Source organism: Thyridium curvatum (assembly GCF_004353045.1).
Source record: "Thyridium curvatum strain D216 chromosome Unknown NODE_8_length_716436_cov_74.480370, whole genome shotgun sequence".
Classification (NCBI taxonomy): domain Eukaryota; kingdom Fungi; phylum Ascomycota; class Sordariomycetes; order Thyridiales; family Thyridiaceae; genus Thyridium; species Thyridium curvatum.
In genome coordinates, this window is record NW_022156763.1 from 221,652 (window position 1) to 240,123 (window position 18,472).

Genomic DNA, 18,472 nt, shown 5'->3' on the forward strand with positions numbered 1-18,472 from the left:
ACATAAGGCCTGTCGCGCCCCAATCTACAATGACAGCCGAGACCAGTCTGATGGGCTGTCGGGGTTGCCCAAGACGATCGGCAGCTAATGTCGAATGACAGTAGTGCACAACAAGTTTCTGCATCCAAGCACTTCTGAGTGTGGCGTCGGAGTTGCGAACTCGGTGAGTTGGACTTTCACAGTAAAGGAGAAGGGAGCGCGGGTCAGGTAATTAACCATTAGCGCCGCCTTGTGCTGGTCTCGCCTCATCCAAGGTTCGTGCTGTCCTCCCCAAGGAAAAACAAGACGACAAAGTCCCACTTTTCTGGGTGAATGGGACGACGTCACCTTTGAGTGGGCGAGAACAAGTCGTCTCGTGTCATCTGCATCCTTCCATCCTTCATCCTCCGTGGTCCTCTTCATCATTATCATCACAACGATCCGTCGGGTTCATCAACAGCGCCGGCTCTCCATCATTGCCACCATCCAGGGACTCGCCTCTCGTTCGCATCGCATACGTCTTGTCTGCCTGCCATCGGGTGGCCGCATTGGCATTGGACACGGGCAAACACACATCCCCAGTCGTCATCCGATTACCTGTCCTTGTCGCCTTTCCACGTGTGCAACCCAGATCGCCCAGCCAGACAGAGTTGTGAGGAAGGCAAACAGTCCCTCACCCGAGAAACTGCCGATAGTCTCGGCTCCAGTGCAGTGCACGTACGGGTCCGGAACTAAGAAAGTCCAGTCTTAGTCGGGATTGATCAGATTGCGGCTTTTGGCCAGAGACGCGCGCGCCCAGTTCCGAGACGCGTCTGGCACATTCCCCGCAAGAACCTTGCACCCGCTGCCAAGCCAAGCACGTCCATTTGTGTGCAGTGAGCAGGGTGTGTGGACCGACCAGGCCAGTTGCAGAATACACACACACCTTGCCCGTCGGTCGCGATACCAAACAAGATCGCCAGCTGCCTCGCCAGTGTCGCCCCCTGCAGCAGTGTGAGTTGCCATCGCCGCAGCTACACCAGCGCACAAGCAGTCATGGACGCCCCGGAGCAGAAGCGCAGCGTCTATGACGACTACGAGGCCGACGATGGCTCACCGCGTCCCGCCAAGGTGCCGCGCACTTCCGGCTTCTTCGGCACCGCTCTGAGAGGTAAGGCAGCACGACTCTGTTTGCGATTCACTCAATTGCCCTTTGTGCGATGAGTCGCCTCAATTGCGCATTCATCCGTTGGATCCTATCTCCAGGGTAGGCGCGTAAGCACAGTTAGTGACTGCGCTGTCCTCTCAGCCGCACCTGTTGTGTTGCGCATGCATTACCCCCCCAATGAACTCACACCACATAACACACCCCATCTCGATCCGTGCGCGATTTCTTCATTACATCACCATATCCATCAGAAACCGCCCTTTGCTGACGTGCACACGAAAATGAAAGGCGTGGGCCATCTCCTGTCCACCCCGCAGAGGGCCCTCAACGACATTGCGGCGCGCGCATCCAGCATGTCACCATCGCGGCAGGTCGCCTCTAAGCAAGAAGACGGCGCGACGGCGGCCCAGGACGCGGCGCAGCAGCCCGAGCCTTCGCCCGTCAAGAAGCTCTTCGCGGCCGCCGTCCCTTCCTTCTCGCCCGCGGCCGCCGGTGCCGCGTCCTCGTCGGCCGCTGCTAAGCCCAGCCCCAGGGCGCGCACGCCCAAGCAGGTCGCCATCGCCAGCCCCGTCAGCCAGCAGCCGCCCAAGAGCAGCGCGCGCAAGGGCGGCAAGACGCCCACCGCTCAGGCCAAGACTTCGCCCGCCAAGTCCGCCGGCGGCGGCACGCACCCCATCGCCTACATGTCCGAGGTCGAGGACGGCGCGTCGTCGTCGTCGGTCTCGCCGGGCAAGCAGCCGCCTGCCCGCAAGAGCCTGTCCGCCGAGCAGGTCTTTTCCATTGCGCGCATTCAGAATCACCGCACCGAGGCCGGCCTCGAGCCCGAAGTCCACGTCATCTGGGAGGGGCCCGACGCCGGCAGCCCCAGCTGGGAGCCCGAGGCTGTCATCCAGCAGGACGCGCCCGACGCGCTCCTGGAGTACTGGGCGAGCATGGAAGGTGGCCGCGGCGCGTATCCCCCCTACGCCGGTCCGGACCCCACCGATGTCGTCTTTGCCATCATCGGCCACGAGTGGGTGAAGCGCCAGGGCACCAAGCGCAAGCGCGGCGTCGCGACGGCCAAGGGCAGAGGCAAGCGAGCGGCCAAGGAGCTGTGCCTGCGGGTGCAGTGGCTCGGTTTCCCCGAGTCCGAGGCGACGCTCGAGGCCGAGGAGCGGTTCCGCAAGGACCAGCCCAAGCTCGTGCAGCTCTACTGGAGCAAGGTTGGCGGTCGTCCGCTGCAGCCCGACGCGTGAGGTGGTGGTCGGTTGTGAATAAGCTGTCGATTCAGGAAATGGACCGGAATGGAACGGGACGGAACGGAAGGGTTTACTGCATTTTGGCAACGCTTACTGGGTTCATTGTTTTTTTTTATTGCGGTGGGCCACCTCTCCATGGTGCCACCAGTGTATCGCTTAGAACTTCATGTATTTACTTGGGGCTTTGATTTACCTTTCAACGGCAATACATCAGCATTTTCTGCCTTGTCCAAGAAGCGCGCCCTAAGATTATTTGCCTGCTAGTCGTAACACAGAGTTTGCGCTATATCGACCTTGAGCAATGCACACGCTACCTGGACAACAATGGATGGATTCCCTTGATCCTTGAATGCAGTGATGGACAGCAAACAAAACCTTGGTTATCACTACTCTCACTACTCACACTCCATTGAGTTGCCCGCAGGTGAGAGCACGTCGAGCATGCGGCGGGCGAGGTCGAGGTAGGCGCGTCGGGATTGGTGAGGACACAAGTGTAGAAGGGCCGGAAGCCGTAATCATCCCACGTTATTCGAGTTTGGGTAGAATTGAGGCTCGCAAGCGGGTTCAGCAGTGGTTGCATCGCAAAGAGGCGTCGACCTGCTACCCAGCTTCATCATTCTCGTCGTCTCGCTTCCGCAAGAGTGTACGCTTTGAAGCAGTCATACATGAACAAACGACAATGCTGACACTCTCGTGTTCATCCTTTGCCTCTCCGGTCACACTAACAAGTAGAGAAAGCAAGCAGAGAAAGCCACAATATCTTCAGTCTGAGAGGGTAAAGCTAAAAATCATTTCATCTAATCGTGCTATTAAGTGACGTTCCTTCGTCATAACAATCTCCATGAACCACCTTGGTGAAATACACGACTTCTCTGCCAGCCTCTAACCCTCAACTAATCCCTGATAACAACAGCCTGTTTAACAAACAGTCCCTCAACCGCGCACTTGACCAGGAACCGCGCGGCGCTGGCAACGCTCACGCTATCCGTCATGCGCAGCCCCGCGCCGGAGCTGCCCAGCGTTTCAACATCCTTTGCCTCGGTCGCCTTCTTGGGGTCGTCGAATTCCAGCCTGGAGCCGCGCACGAGCGTCCAGTCGAGGTTGGTAGAGCGGATCTCCTGGTCCAGCAGGCTGTGGTCCTCGAGCGCGTACTTGATGTTGGTCCACCCCATGAAGGCCTTGGAGACCCACGGCATGGGCGCCCACGAGTCGCCGACGCCGGCCGTGGACAGGACGACGATGCGGTGGATGCCGGCCTGCTCCAGCACCTCGCAGACGTTGGCGCACGAGTCAGCCAGCAGGCGGGGAGGCGAGACGGGCTGTGCGAAGGGGCTGTCCGTCTTGCGCGCACAGTTGAGTGTGAAGATGGCAGCTGAGGGTGTCAGGGACGGTGCGGCGGTGAGGGTTTTCCTGATGTCCGCTTTTGACAGCGGCGAGCCGGTAACGAGCGTGAGACCGGGATGAGGAGAGAGAGTACCGGGAGTGCGGACGAGCGCGACTGCCGTGTGGCCTTGGGAGAGAAGTTCTGATACGACATGCTTGCCGGTGCGGCCAGTGGCGCCCAGGAGGAGGAAATGCATGGCAAATTGGGTTTGGCGAGGTTAAGCGGAGGAATAGATGTCGTCTTCTTGCAATGTTGTAGGGACTAAGTGAGAGAGTGAGAAGCTTGCGAGAATAATGGGAAGGTAGAGCCAAGTATGATCCACGACCGCAACGAGGTCCATGAAGAAGGTATTTATCAGATGCCGGTGGCTCTTCGGGCACCCTAAAGAGCGAAAAGCGCGAGAACTGCTGACATATCTATCCGTCTTTCCTTCGAGAAAAAAAACAGATTACAAACAATCTTATCGACGGAGGGCTCGTGTATGTCGTCGTCGGCATTCTTGCGGTTTTCTTCAGGCTGAGACGAGTCCCTGACTCCCATCTCGAGATGCTGATTGGGCCGTTCGCTCCTCTTTCCTAAAAGGGAAGCCCCACCCACTCCCAGTCGGAACCTTTGCAGGGAAGTGGCTACGGCGATTGGACCCATCCGGAAAGCATGACTCTCCTCGCCTGGAGCTCTTTCTTTAGATAATGAAAGTGATGTAAGCACACCACGTCACGTCTGCATAAGCAGGGCTCAGATGTATGCACGCACTGAATTGCACCTTCAATCCTGCATGCAGCCTCTCGTTCTTTTACAAGAACTGCGCTCGGGTCTGGGAGAGGAGAGCAATCGAACTTTTGGATCGAAGGCCAAGTTCAGAACTAATCTGCATGCGACTTTCAAGTCCTCAAGGGTCATTTCAACAGGATCCTGCTCGACAATATTTCTCAAGCCCACGCCACTACCGCTTGTTGCTCGGTATAATTGGAACCAAGATATGAGATGCATGCTCGCCGCCTGTCCAGAGCCGATGATAACCTTCATTCACTTGTAGGCTTTCATGGCGAGTGAAGATCTTGCGCCCCTTTGTCTGGCTTGTTTGTCTCTGGGAGGAAGAGTTAGCCGAGTTGCAACGCGCGCGCTTTAGTGCATACCATCAAGACATACGGCAATATCGGTTCCTTGAACGACGAATCGGAGCTTCTCGCCAGATCGATAACACATCGAGCTAGCCCAAAGCTCAATGTCCAGCTGGTACACCTTCCGCGGTGATAGCTTTTCTTCGTGCGTATGCGCCGCGACAGGCTGACCAGGTGAAGATTGAGCGGGATCGATCTTGCGGCGCGAAGCTCGAAGCCACCCGAGAGACACCGGCCCGTCCGAGTACCTTGTTTAAGGTCAGTATTTTCAATCCCATGAGACAGAACTTTAAATGGAAGGACAAACTGTGCGTAAAAGGCTTGGCCCACAAGGCGGTCTTGGCTGTCCAGCTTGTAAATAGCCACAAAGACGTCCATGTCATCGCCCTCGCTGGTTTCCATAAACAGAGTAGCAGAAATGTGTCCGGTGATCTCTGTATCGCTGGAGAACTCTCTGTCGAACACAGCGCGAGTCGCCGTCGGACCGCCCGACAAGGAGTGATACTCAACGCAAGACGCCTCCGTGGCAGTTGCGTCTGATATGGCCGACGACCTGCCATCGAGGTACCAAGGCGTGTGTATTTGCCTTCTCAGCGGCCACTCCATCTCGTCTCTCCACTGTCCTTCGTACCAGCGATCACTGATCTCGAGCCTGACGGGAGGCCAAGACTCTACCTCGTTGTCGGCCCGGCCCTTTAGGAACTTGTCGTAGAACTGGCGTTGCTTCTCTACAATATCAGGGCGGTAGTAGAACTCCCACTTCCTGCGTCGGTGCACGATCAACCACTTCTCGCGGCTGGCGATCTTCTTGTATCCTTCCAGAGTCCCGCGCGTGTGCAGGCCCTGGTCCGAAAAGCTGGCGATGACCAGGGCAGGAACCTGGATCTTCTCCAGCTTGGCCCTCTTCGACTCCCATAGCTCGTCCCACAGCGGATGGTCGAGAGACTCCTCCATGAGATCCTCCACAGAGCTGACAGCGGCGCCCCAGCGCTCAGCGATGTAGGGGAAGAAGCTCGTGTCGGGGATCCCCCCGTGGCGAAGAACTTCTCGGTAAAAGTCGGACCAGCCTTCGACGGGCACGATGCACTTCAGGCTCGGCGGGTTCAGAGCTGCTACGTGCCACTGGCTGACCGCGAGGTACGACACGCCGCTCAGCCCGACGTTTCCATTGCTCCAGGGTCTCGCAGCGATCCACTCGATGGTGTCATAGAAGCTTTCGGCTTCCTCTAGACCCGAGGAGAATGTGGCTACACCTTCCCCGTGCCAAGTCCCGGCTACGTCGGCGATGACCACAGCATAGCCCCTTTGAGTCCAGTAGATGGGGTCCGGCGCCTCGAAGCATGTGTAGTCCGAGTACCACTCGCGGTTTGCCCCTGACTGTGGGTATATCTTCCATAACGGTGCTGGGTTGTGCTTTCCGTATGGCTGCCATAACCGGAGTGTCAACACCTGGTGATAAAGGACATGGAGTTAGCCATACTTACCGTCCATGAAATAATCACTGGCACTGCCTCAGACTCGTTCTCCGGTCGATAGACGTCAGCAAATGCGTGATAACCTGTTCGGAGAGGCACGGCCACATGTGTCTCAATGATCATTCCATCCACAGACCGTCTCAAGTACTCCTGAGGCACTGCGCCGCGCGAAGACGGGTGGCTCAACGGCGAAGTCAAGGTATGGCGCAGCCGTGTCTCGGACATGATGCTGGTGATACCCGCTAGTTATAAACCAGAAATGCCAAGATTGAGCTTTGGACGAGGCCAGTGTAGTGGGATGACAACATATAGGCGGCCAAGCAGTCTTGGTTTGTCATGTCCACCAACATCGGTAGCATATTCCCCTAAAGTTCCCCATAGCCTACGCAATAGTCAACTTCATTGCTTCCCCGCATTCAGATTTGGTTCGGCACTTGTGAGAGAGTATGAACCCCACAGGCCGCGCACCATTTTATTCAATGCTCGAACTGGGATTATTTTTCAAGATGCGCAAGCCAAAAAGTGAGAAGCTGACCAAGGGCATCTAGCTACCATTCATTCTATTATAGGAGTCACTTATTGCCACTATGATCAGCAGCACTGGTAGAGAACGTCGGTTGTGTTCGTAATCAACCATACAAAATGTTTCCGACTCGTTGAAACTTAACAAGCAGGTGATGTAGTATCCTAACCATTGAGTTTACTACTGAGAACAAAGCCTGGCCTCCGTTGTCTGTCCATTCAGATGAGCAGCGAGGACAGTCTTCGCTTCGCTGATCACATCATACGAGAACATGACTTTGATAATGTCATCCTGGTTCTCCAATTTGGTGCCTTCGGGCAAATACTTGAGAGCAGTATCGCGGACACTCTGGGGCATTGGGGGTGCAGAGTTGGACAATGTCTGAATTGCCGAACCACGACCTTTTCTGATCATCTCATAGAGGTCGAGGCGTGCATCCAGAGTAGCTTTGTCATGGACCTGATCCAATAGAATGCCGAGCACTGCGGCATCTTCGATAGCTTGGCCACCACCTTGTGCTTGGACTGTTGAGAAGCATTGTCAGCATAGTGCTTTCAGATGCGTTGTGAGCCATACTCACAGGTAAGCATGGGATGAGCGGCATCGCCAATGAGAACCAGGGAATCCTTGCGCCATGAAGGCAGTGGGCCTCTAGCAACCAGCTTCCAGAATCGGACGTCTCTTGCCTTCCTGTCTGAGGTTGTCAGCAGATATTCCACAGCCAGCGGGCAATATATGATGATGGTGCTCACGCAAGAACTGCTTGTAAAGCTGGGCTGTACTCATTCTTCGCATAGTCCATCACCATCGTCGGCTCAATACCGGCCTGGTAGTCTGTATTGTGGTGATATCAGCATTCCGATTCTTTCCCCAGCGCCACAGTTCGGAGCTACAGACCTTCGGTAATATTCTCGCTCGCAAAGGACTGCGACAGATACAGAAAGTTCTGCACCTCGTTACTGAATCGATGTCAGCGGGTATTTGTGATAGGTAATATGAGAGAGTAAACGTTGCGCATACTTCCTGCAGGGGTACCACACCAAGCCTCCCCCTCGAGCTCCAATGAAGTATCTCTGGGTAGAGTCTTCCACCAGGGGTGCGGTCTCCGGGTCTGCAAGCAGCTCCTCTGTCGGCACTAGCCACCTCATTGATGCCCAACCGGTGTCATTGACATCGGACTTGTCTGTGATTACAACGTGCTCTCTGGCCGTCGAGTGTACGCCATTCGCAGCAATGATCAGGTCTGCCTGCCGGACGGTGCCATCTGCAGTTGTAACTTTGGCGTGCTCTGCATCCTACTCGTGGCTCATCAGAATTGAAACATGAAAAAGGCCGGCAAGACTAAGACGCACATAATCAACCACCGGGGCCCGAACATGCAGCTTGCAAGGTTGACCCGAGCCACTCTCGCCAGTTGCCAGCGCCTTAAGCTGGTCGTGGAGATCGACGCGGTGCACGGAATAGATGGGGGCGCCGTAATTCTCTTCAATGTGGACATAGTAGTTGGGCACCACCATCTGCATTGAAGTTCCATTCAGGATACTTCCAGTCTTGATGCCGACCATGCGCGAGTGCGCAATATCGAAACCCCAGCTCTGGAGGACCGGCGATGCATTTGGTGCTATGGAGATGGCGGCCCCGGTTTCTTGCAGTAGGGCGGATTGCTCCAGAATCTTGAGACGAAAGTAGTGTTAGCAGGTCATCATCGCACGGGCTCGTTGGTTATGGGGCGGAACAGACTGTGACTTTGTGTCCTGCTCTACGCAGGGCGATGCCAGCACTGAGGCCGGCGATGCCGGCGCCGACTATGATGATATCCATTCTGCCGCTAGTGGTTACACTCAATATTGCGTCTGGAACCGACTTGTGATTAATGTGTCTTTTATAATGGCGACTCGGCGACTTTATATGACCATGACGTGAGATGGATCGTTGGATTGGCCTATTCTCGGGTTATTATCCACGCCTGATGGTGTGCTCGGCGTCTAATCAGTCAACAATCATCGCTTGCTCTCCAATGAGACTAGCTGGTGCCTGAATTCTCTAATTCAGCTCGAACTTGCATTGAAAACAGCAAATTTTTTATTTAGCTACCGGTGTTTATCTATTGAGTAAGGGACCGAAAGAGAGCAAGTCGTTTCAGCCTGATCCTTTTGAAGATCAAGACAATTCTCCGATACGAAGTACCCGAACAAATCGCACAATGTAAAAATGCGAACTGGCATATATAACTATGGAATCAAGAGAACGTCCATGTTCCCTAGGGTCTCAGTCCTGGGTAACTTATGCCTTCCAGGCACACAGACAAGAGGGGTTAATCCTTAAAGTCGTGGCCCATTTCAGTCACTGTATTATCCAAAAAGCCACTGTTACAAAGTCTAGAATGCTTTTTTCCTGACGATGAAGAGTAGGCGAGATGTGAAACCTCGACCGATGGCCCAATGCGGGGGAGACTGACACGGGGAGGACTCATCAGGCTAGGATCCTGCTCGCATAAGCTATCCGAATGATGATGATACGCTTTGCAGGGATGGCCCTGTCGATTAGCGCCAAAAGACCAGGCAGCAGGTGCCGGCACTAAGCCTGGTCGGGTACTGTGAGCGAACCGACCAATCAGACCCTGTGTTAGTTTGATGGAAGCGCGATCCGTCAAAGCTTCGTTGATGTGAGCTTTGTCACGACTGCGTCGTCCGTCGAGACAAGTCCTTCTATAAAGTTGAGCTTGGGGTGATCTCGGTCACTCGAATATCTTGCAACGCCAGACTCTCCTCGTCAACTCTTCACACCCTCGCACCAAGCTTGAGAAGTCAAGTCCTGTTCCCAGCATTGGTTGCATATGTCGAAGCTCATCATCACCCTCACCAGCAAACCCAGATTCCTGTCCACAGTCGCGCAGCGCTCCAAAATGCCGGCCTTCACTCTCTACGGTGGTCGCGGCTCGTCCAACACGGACCGTGTGCGCCTGACCCTCGCCGAGGGCGGCTTCACCGACTTTGACCTCGAGATCCTCGACATGCGCAATGGCGAGCAAAAGGTGCGTGATCCGCATGCTCTCTTCTATCTCTCAGCTCAGTCAGAGATGGCAACAACATGCAGCTAATGCACCATCAGTCTCCAGAGAACATGAAGCGCCACCCCTGGGGCAAGATCCCCTCTCTCATCTTCCCAGACGGCTTCACTCTCTACGAGAGCCGCGCCATCTGCACGTACCTCGCCAGGAAGTACTCCTTCCCGCTGCTGCCGCCGGTCGCGGACCTCGAGGCCACGGCGCTCTTCGAGCAGGCCCAGTCCGAGGAGATGCTCTACTTTGCCGACCCGGCGGGCAAGATCAGCTTCGAGAAGTTCGCCAAGAAGTTTATCGGCCTGCCCACTGACGAGGGCGTCGTGGCGGGCGCGGTCAAGGCGCTCGAGGGCTTCTTCGACGTGGCCGAGCGCATGCTGCAGGGCAGGGACTACATGGCTGGGAAGGAGTTCACCCTGGTGGATATCTATTACATCCCGCTGATCCAGAGGCTGTTTGCGTGCGGCTATGGAGAAATGGTGACGGGTCGCAAGGCAGTGAGCGCGTGGTGGGCGCGCATCACCGGTCGGCCTGCTATTGCGAAGCTGTTGGCTGCCGATAGGGAGGCCATGGCTGCGGCTCAGGCTGCGGGCGCGAAAAAATAGGGAAGTCAGAATAAGATGGCGACGAATTGAATAAGGAAATGAGATGAGCCATTACTCACCTCGTGTAATAACAAGGCGACGCGAACAAATGGGGATAGCGATGTGCACTGTGTACTGCATTTCAGGGTCGCCGCAGCCAGAGGTACATATATTACCAAGCACTATCGGCTGGGTTGCAAGATCAGTGAGGTACAGACGTATAACAGACGTATTCAGATGCAGAATCATCCAGTTGACGATCCTGGACTGCTCTTGGCACCACTCCATGCCGTTCTGTAAGACTTGACTCTCTCGTGGATGTCATCAGCCACCGCCTGCAGTCGACCATTTTCGATCTCCAGCTCGGAATCAGACGCAGAATCCAATGCACCCAAGAGCACAACTCTTAGTACTCGATGAAATAAGCGCAGGAAAGCGACTGAAAGAAGATCGGTATCAGCATGTTGTGCATCCACCTCACTGAGCCAGGATTCTAGGGAGTCGAGCAAAGACGCCTTCTCGGGAAGTAGTTGTACGGCAGCTCGGCCTGACTTGATTTGCGACAGGTTGTCGAGGAACTCGAGCGTCAAGGAGGAGATCCTGGCCAGCTCCGTGCGCATGTCGGGGACGATGGTCCGGAAGTTGCTGGGTAAGGCCGACTGCACAGGAGCATCTGCGAATTTGCATGGCGCAGCAAAGAATTTGATGACGAAGGCGTCGAGCAGCGGTAGCTGGTCATGATTTGCTGGGACAAACTTGTTTGGGTCTGCGGTAACGATGGAGGGCCTCGCGCGGTACTCGTGCTGGATGGCGAGGCCTTGAATGATGTGCTGGGCCATGGTGGTGAAGTTCCACCGGACTTGTTCGATGCTGATGAAAATCTGGCAGCAAAGCAGCGCTGACTTGAGCCCCTTTGAGCCTAGGGGCGATGCCAGGTTGGATGCGAGACCCTTGAGAGCAGCACAGTACTGCTGGAGGCCATAGTCGTAGCCGGAGTCGGGGGGCTGCTGTTGCAGGCTTGAAACGGAATCTTCGGAAACCACGATGTCCCCCGTGATCTCGAGGTGTTCCCGCAAGGCCCTCAGAGATGAAACCGCAAGCCGTATAGGCTCATCGGTCAAGCTAGCTCGTAGGATCTGCTTGGCGGCGTCTTCGCAGCCTATGTTGACGTCGAATATGGTCTTGGTGGAGAAGTACCGGTTGAGCAGGTCGATATCCTGGGGGGTGATCTCTGTGGCACTAGGTGGCGTGACGAACTCTGGCCCGCTTGGACCGGGTCGTGAGCCGGCGATGTCTGACCTGATGCCGGCACCACCGGCAGCGGCAGAAACACTGCCCCTAGATGGGCGGGCAGAGACCAGTCTGAAGGGAGAGTCATAGCCATCGCAAGTACGGCCAGTGGAGACGCATTTCTGGCAGGAGGGCTTGGCCTCGTCGCACTTGACTTTCCTTATCCTGCTCGGAGGGCATAGCGAGTAAGTACGTGGTCTCATTCATTCTCAACTTGAGCCAAAACGGTCTAGGGCGCTCACCGGCACGTCGCACAACCAGTCTTCACCTTGGTCCGGGTTGGGGGGTGCCGCTGGCGAGCAGCAATGCTTCCGGGCATCGTGGTCCTGCACGCGCGCTCGCGCGTGTTGGGTGGCCTTGGGTGACGTGGGCGCCCGGTTCTGTCGCGCGCACGCAATAATCTGCAGATCTTCAGCAAGAAGTTGGTCCCCGATCAATTGATGCGAACATGAAGCGGTGCAATTAGGCGCGCCGGGTGTCTCCGTGTCGAGTCCACCGGCGCTCGCTCATTTCGGCGTTCCGTGTGCTGGACGTTGCAGAATCCGCGATTGCAGTGGCTGAGCAGGGTCGCGCCAGTCGACATTTTGCACGGCGGTATGCGTGGGGGCGGGGCGCCACAATTAGTCAGACCACCTCACCGGCAGTTTGAGTCAAGCTGCCCCTGCCAAATTACGTAGGTAACTCCGCAGGCTGAGTCGCTCGCAGCCCTACAGATGGAATCGCCTCATGAGGGCCCTCTCCGGTCTATTACTACACACGCGTACACGGGGTTTTGGAGGAAATTCCCCACTGATCAGTGGGGAGAAAGAGATGCTAAGCTCGCCGATACCAGCACAAAGCCTTCTCAGGCGCGAGATCAGATCCACAGGGATGCGGCTAGAGGCCCTCGGGAGAGAAGCAGGCGTTTGTTGGTTCGAGATAGCTGGAAGCCAATCCAATCACTCAAAGATCCCAAGAGAAGTTGATGGGCTTACTCCGACATACGATACGTACACAAACAAGCTAACCACCAGACACTACTAGAGACGAGAGCCGCGGTTTTCAGTGACAGTATTGCAGAAGTCGCTTTCAGATCTATATAGGTCTCGTCTATGATGCCGCTATGTGTACAAGGATTCAACATGGTATCTATCCAGACAAAAGAAAAAAAAATAGTATGCAGATCCTCCGTTTCAATAGACTCAAAGAAATGCTCCCACAAGCTCCAGTCTGTTGACATGCAAGCAAATCACAAAGGAATACTCAAGTGCAACCACCTGTATCCTTACTACTAACCAGCACCCTCGATCTCGCTCAGTCAGTCGAGGACTCGGAAGTCATCTTCTCCCTGGCATCCTGGTCCTTGAAGAAGAACCCGGGATGGCTGACGTTGAAGCAGAACACCGCCACTGCCATGACGCTGCGAAAGCACACTTGTTAGCGTTGACCACAGTATGCATCAAGCGAGACAGGATTATGATTCGTCCTTACCTAGACTCGAGCCCAATAAACAAACCCTCATTCCGGAACGTCGCGCTAAAGTACCCGCCTTGGAGCTCGATGATCCGGTAGACGCAGCGGATCAGGATCAGCACGACCGACAGGAACAAGAAGCGCAAAAAGACCGACGTCCTGCGCGAGACGCGCCCGCCGCTGCGCCTCTGCGCGCGCCTGTACCTGAACAGGTAGTCGATGAAGATGATGGTAAAAGTGCCCAGGGCGATGACCTGGAAGATGAGGCCCGCCAACGAGATGTGCTCGCCGGACTCGACACCAGACCGCGTGGAGGCGACGACGGACAGCGCGCCGCCGACGGCCTGCAGGATGAGTGAGATGATGTCGCAGGGGATGAAGATGATGTACAGCAGCTTGGGCTTGATGCGCGAGAGGGAGGCGTCGAGGTGGTTGATGCTGCGAGGGGGAGGTGTCAGTGTATATCGCGAGGGGGGAGAAGAAGAAGAAGAAGAAGCAGTGCAGGGCCTACATTTGCGCAAAGATGACATAGATGGCCGCGCAGTAGAAGACGGGCGCAATGGTGATGCAGACTAAGAAAAGGGGAACACCACGGTCAGCACCGCCCACGCAATTATCACCACATTCGCCCGCCAGGGAAAAACTTACTGACTTGCATCATGAAGCCATCGAAGCTAAACGGGTTGTCGTGCAGCATGATGCGCCCCCCGTACCCGACGATCTCGAGGATGCTCCCGGCCGCCATGGCCGCCAGGAAACCCCACGTCTTGGTCCATACTCCCTGCACCACGTGGATGAGCAGGCTCGAGCCAAAGGCGGCGATGAAGACGGCATTGGCCGCAATCGACGGCTGCGCGCGCAGGATACTCCATTCGACCGGGCACGTGGCGAGTGTGCAGTTCTGGTCCGAGCCGAAGACGACGATCCCGTCGGGGTACAGGCTCGGGTCGTAGCCGGGCGGCGCCGTCATTTCCGCCATTGTTTATTGTGCTTTCCTTTGTGATTTACTTGGTCCTCTCTCTCTGATGGCACGCCTAGCTGAAGAGTGAACAGGAATGAGGGATTATCGTGTGCGTGCGGCAAGGGAGCAGGGAGCTGAGTCAGTCACTGGGGTAGCGAGCAACTTGCTACGGATTCGAGTGAGGGCGAAACCGAAAGAGATGAGACTGGTGATAAGTTGTACAAAGTTATATGGATATATAATATCTAAAGACTCAACTCGCACGATATAACTACGGAGAAGGGAAGGCCTACCAATTATTTATCTCGTCCCCTGCCCAGCCCTGTGCCGGGAAAGTCGGTGCGGGAGCGCCGGCAGTGACCGACAGGACGAAAAAAGCTTACGTGTTTGAGTCGCCGAGTGGGGAAAGTTAATACGGAGCGACCAGTGAGCTGGGTTGAGGCTGTGTCCACAGTCCGTGCCGCGGGCTTGGTTCTAGGTAGGTATCATCTTTCGTCAACTGGTGTCATAGCTGAAGATAAAGCAGCCGCACCAGCAGACCCCTTGAGAAGGGGGCCCAGTGAAAGTGTACATGGTGAAAGGTCTTGGCACATGGGCAATTTTACTTCCGTCTTACGCATGCAGCACCCACTGGCATCGTTGCCCTGGCCCCGACACTCCCTGTCGGAGACATCTGCTAGGTATTTAGCGCGTGGGGACGAATGTAATAGACTCGGGCTAATCATGCATGGCACTCCGGGCGCGAGGCTAGTAGAGGCGAGTTGGGTTAGGCGAACACTGCACTCGCTTCGAGATGGATACGGAGCCCTCAAGACGTCCTCCTACCTATGCCTCAAGCAACGCCTTGAAGGAACATCCTGGGGGGAAGCGCGGGCTTTGGTTGGCTGTCGATTGGCTCCTCTTATTACAGCGCTATCCTTCTATCGAAATTATCCGTCCTCCTTCGTTGGTACTCCAGGAAGGCCTTGATGAACTGCACGCTCCGGTTCGTCGGCGCGATGCAAGGCAGGCCCAGGGCGAGCAGGTCCCTCATCACAAGCAGCGTGCCGCCGGGGACGTGTTCCAGCTTGGACTCCTGCCTCCTCGCCACCAGGAGGGCCTCAAAAATTTCCGACAGGTCCTTGCTGTCCCATCCGCCCTCTCGCCTGTCCATCGTCCTCAGGACGTCCACCACTTTCTGCAAGAGGTTCGTGTCCTCCGTAAGCCAGCCCACATACGCCAGGGGTGGTATGATCAACCCGTCTAGTGTGAATACGGGATGCTCCGAGGGCGGAATGGACTGCATCAGCAACTGCACGCAATCAAATATCGCCTCGAGGTCCTCCGGTGCAATCCCGTCGGCCAACCCAAACACCCAGCTGTCGCCCTTGAAAGTAGAGGTCCACACCTTCTGCAGGACCAGCATCCTCAGGTACTCCGTGTTCTCTACTGCGTTGCCCGTCGCATTCAGCATATGGCTGCTGGCGAACGCGTCCAGCTTGGTGCTCCAGTCCCAGAACCTCTGGCACAGGCGTTTCCAGTTGGCTGTGTGGTGATCCTCGATCTGCAGGGCGATGGATCTCCTGAACTGCAACCCCGCCGAGCGATTCCTTGGCAGTCCCGACTCCGAGGTATTCTCGATGGCGATCTGGTCGTACCACGTCTCATATGCGGTCTCGATCGCCCGCAGCTCGTCCTCAGCGTCGCTAAGTGATGCAAAAGAGTCACTTTCCACATGGCTCCCCAGCAGAGGTGTCGTCCCAAAGAGCGCCAGGTGCGACACAACATTCTCGTCAAGCGCTCCCGATAGGTTCGTCCCAAGCCGTGAGAAGAGCTCGATCACTGCCAGCATCTGGTCCGGTTGGATACCGTGGTCGCGCACAAGCTCGTGCCATTTCCGCCTGTCAACCGGGACCTTACTGCTGGAGAGCTTGATGGCGTCCAGAAACGACACGAGCACCTGGGACCCGGCGCGCAGGTGGCGCACCGCCGAATCGTACTGGCCCCGCGTGAAGTCGATGCAGACAAAGACGAGGCAGCACACCAGAACCGTCTGGAGGTCCTTGGGCTTGGGGTCCGTCATGAGCGGCCGGATCTCCTGGATGGCGAGGTTGTAGTGCTGCAGTACAAGCGACTTTCCGCCTGCGCAGGAACCTGACGGCGGCGGCGGCGGCAACGATGATGATGACGACTTCGGCAGCATGCTGTCGACTAGGAAGGACTCGTGCGCCGCGCCGAGGGCGATGAGCGTGTGGTGCACGGCGCCAAGGTGGTGGCCGAGGAGGGGGACGTCGTGCAGCCAGAAGGCGCGCAGGGCCTTGGAGCCGCCCGCCATCTGCCACAGCGTGCACTGCAGCGCGTGGTGGAGGGACCGCTTATCTGCTGGGGACAGGAGGGCTTGGCTGCCGCCGTACTCGAGCGCCGGGGACAGCACGCTGCATGAGGGCGTGGCGCTTGATGCAGCGGTAGACGCACTCGAGCTCGCACTCGCGCTGGCGCTCACGGCGGAGATTTGCCTCCTGGGCGGCACCGGGTCCAAGTAGCCATCACACTTCCACTGGTCCTTCTGACACCGCAGGCATACCGGCTTGGCCTCGTCACACTTGAGATGGCGTTTTCTGATCTGGTCAGCATTTCTTGCCTGGAACAAAGCCCCTGCGCAAGGAGCTAACCACCTACTTGCTGTGCGAAAAAAGAAAACAAATCAGCACACAATGTCTCTCGTTCTGGCAATGGACTGGAACCGAAGGCTCGAATACGACACGACGTATCGCAGGTCGGCACGACTGCGTGCGATGGGAAGCTTGGGCAATGTAGCTTACCAAGTCAGACAGCCAGTCCTTACCCTGGAGGCGCTAGCACGGGTCCGCTTCTGCGGGCGTGGCTCGCCGCCATCACTTCTGTCCATGGCGGGTCGGGCTCGCCAGCTCTTCAGGGTGTGTTGGGGGTTTGGACGATTACGGGTCTTGGCCAGGCGGGCTGGACTTGAAGGTACGGAAACGGTCAAAGCGGAGAGCGATATGCTTATTTGCTTGTTTCCTTGCTTGCTGGCTTGCTTGCTGGCCTAAGTGAGTGGCGGCTGGCAGCGGGTAGCAAGCTGGATGGCCGTCTGCATGTGGAAAGCGAGGGAGAAAGCTTATAACAAGGGTGAGAGTGAAGCTCGAAACACACCAGTTGACACGACGGGGGGTTCGCACCGTCGGACGGCGACGTAATCCACACCTCCACCGTTGGGACGCTTCTCATTGGCGTCACCGTAATAGACTAACCGCATCTCGCCGTTCTCCACCCAGAGCCCAGACAACCAGGCCCGCATCTTCCTATTGGTGGGGAGACAAATATGCTAAAGCCAACGTCGAGGAGGGGCGCTGGCTCAGCCTCATCCCCGATCTGGCTGTTTTTTCCACCGATGATGTGTCCCTTGCAGCGTCGACCGTTCCGGTTCCCATCGCTGCGACGGGCCGCGTACACATCAATGCGTTGCAGTCTCTTGGCAAATGAACCAACGCGCGGCTCAGAGAAGGAGACAAGGAAAAGAAAGACCTCAACGCCGACACGTGGGCACGGGGTTAGGTCCGCTCGGTGTATTTGCTCTGCTTCCAGATGCCAAGACTCGACCCGGCGAGCGATCGGGCCCGAGCTGGACGTCCAGACGGGAAATAAGGTCACGCAACTGTTCTTTGTCACCAGCTACTTTTGCTGTTGTTGTCATTAGTTGGCGTGATTGTCACCTCTCAGCATAGAATCATCTGTTTTGAATCATGTCAAACGTGCTCGAAAGGTTCAGTCACTGCACAGGCGACACAGCTGCTGGGCAGAACCAAGAGTGGAATGTTAGGCTCTGAGATTCCAATATTGAATGCTTCACTCTGTAAAACCTATGCTCTCCTGTTCAACTGGCCGCGGAGACAGATGCAATCAATACGCTATGGCCAAAGAGCGAATACACTTATGCAATCACAGCGAGTGTCGGTCTTGCACAGCCACATTATTTACTGCGCGTGTGGGCTTATGTCAATGAAGTTTGTGCTTCAGATTGACTGCCGCTATTGTCAAGTCCTTTGTGAGAAGAACAGCTATAACATACAGGGCTCAATGTAGTACTTGAACTTCCCATATAAAATACTACATTTGGTTGATAGTTGCTTCGCTCGTATGAGAACTTGTTTTCTTTATATGCAGTCTGAACTTACTGCTTTGATAATCAAGGGGAACACCTAGAGTGCTACTCTTCAATGTTCCGGGCAAGCTTCACTCACTTTCCTGTCAAAGCTGCTG

The 18,472-nt window shown here is 56.0% G+C and overlaps 8 protein-coding genes across 8 annotated transcripts; 2 read left to right on the forward strand and 6 right to left on the reverse strand.

Moving 5' to 3' along the window:
• Nucleotides 1–1,014: 1,014 nt before the first annotated feature.
• Nucleotides 1,015–2,361, forward strand: E0L32_002024 (uncharacterized protein; the record flags this gene model as incomplete). Its single annotated transcript, XM_031136169.1, has 2 exons — nt 1,015–1,129; nt 1,268–2,361. 2 exons carry the CDS (start codon nt 1,015–1,017, stop codon nt 2,359–2,361), a joined length of 1,209 nt encoding a protein of 402 aa, XP_030989132.1.
• Nucleotides 2,362–3,257: 896 nt separating this feature from the next.
• On the reverse strand, nt 3,258–3,944 carry E0L32_002025 (uncharacterized protein; the record flags this gene model as incomplete). Its single annotated transcript, XM_031136170.1, has 1 exon — nt 3,258–3,944. One exon carries the CDS (start codon nt 3,942–3,944, stop codon nt 3,258–3,260), a length of 687 nt encoding a protein of 228 aa, XP_030989133.1.
• An 844-nt stretch (nt 3,945–4,788) lies between these two features.
• Nucleotides 4,789–6,569, reverse strand: E0L32_002026 (uncharacterized protein; the record flags this gene model as incomplete). Its single annotated transcript, XM_031136171.1, has 4 exons — nt 4,789–4,835; nt 4,885–5,117; nt 5,177–6,294; nt 6,354–6,569. 4 exons carry the CDS (start codon nt 6,567–6,569, stop codon nt 4,789–4,791), a joined length of 1,614 nt encoding a protein of 537 aa, XP_030989134.1.
• A 478-nt stretch (nt 6,570–7,047) lies between these two features.
• Nucleotides 7,048–8,688, reverse strand: E0L32_002027 (uncharacterized protein; the record flags this gene model as incomplete). Its single annotated transcript, XM_031136172.1, has 7 exons — nt 7,048–7,391; nt 7,448–7,557; nt 7,620–7,701; nt 7,765–7,826; nt 7,888–8,162; nt 8,220–8,540; nt 8,608–8,688. 7 exons carry the CDS (start codon nt 8,686–8,688, stop codon nt 7,048–7,050), a joined length of 1,275 nt encoding a protein of 424 aa, XP_030989135.1.
• A 1,084-nt stretch (nt 8,689–9,772) lies between these two features.
• On the forward strand, nt 9,773–10,533 carry E0L32_002028 (uncharacterized protein; the record flags this gene model as incomplete). Its single annotated transcript, XM_031136173.1, has 2 exons — nt 9,773–9,901; nt 9,979–10,533. 2 exons carry the CDS (start codon nt 9,773–9,775, stop codon nt 10,531–10,533), a joined length of 684 nt encoding a protein of 227 aa, XP_030989136.1.
• A 224-nt stretch (nt 10,534–10,757) lies between these two features.
• E0L32_002029 (uncharacterized protein) lies at nt 10,758–12,121 on the reverse strand (the record flags this gene model as incomplete). The annotated part of the gene is made up of 2 exons (XM_031136174.1): nt 10,758–11,967; nt 12,045–12,121. 2 exons carry the CDS (start codon nt 12,119–12,121, stop codon nt 10,758–10,760), a joined length of 1,287 nt encoding a protein of 428 aa, XP_030989137.1.
• A 974-nt stretch (nt 12,122–13,095) lies between these two features.
• E0L32_002030 (uncharacterized protein) lies at nt 13,096–14,224 on the reverse strand (the record flags this gene model as incomplete). Its single annotated transcript, XM_031136175.1, has 4 exons — nt 13,096–13,201; nt 13,273–13,692; nt 13,766–13,826; nt 13,903–14,224. 4 exons carry the CDS (start codon nt 14,222–14,224, stop codon nt 13,096–13,098), a joined length of 909 nt encoding a protein of 302 aa, XP_030989138.1.
• Nucleotides 14,225–15,119: 895 nt separating this feature from the next.
• E0L32_002031 (uncharacterized protein) lies at nt 15,120–17,510 on the reverse strand (the record flags this gene model as incomplete). The annotated part of the gene is made up of 4 exons (XM_031136177.1): nt 15,120–16,835; nt 16,908–16,997; nt 17,040–17,173; nt 17,366–17,510. 4 exons carry the CDS (start codon nt 17,508–17,510, stop codon nt 15,120–15,122), a joined length of 2,085 nt encoding a protein of 694 aa, XP_030989139.1.
• Between the last annotated feature and the right edge of the window lie 962 nt (nt 17,511–18,472).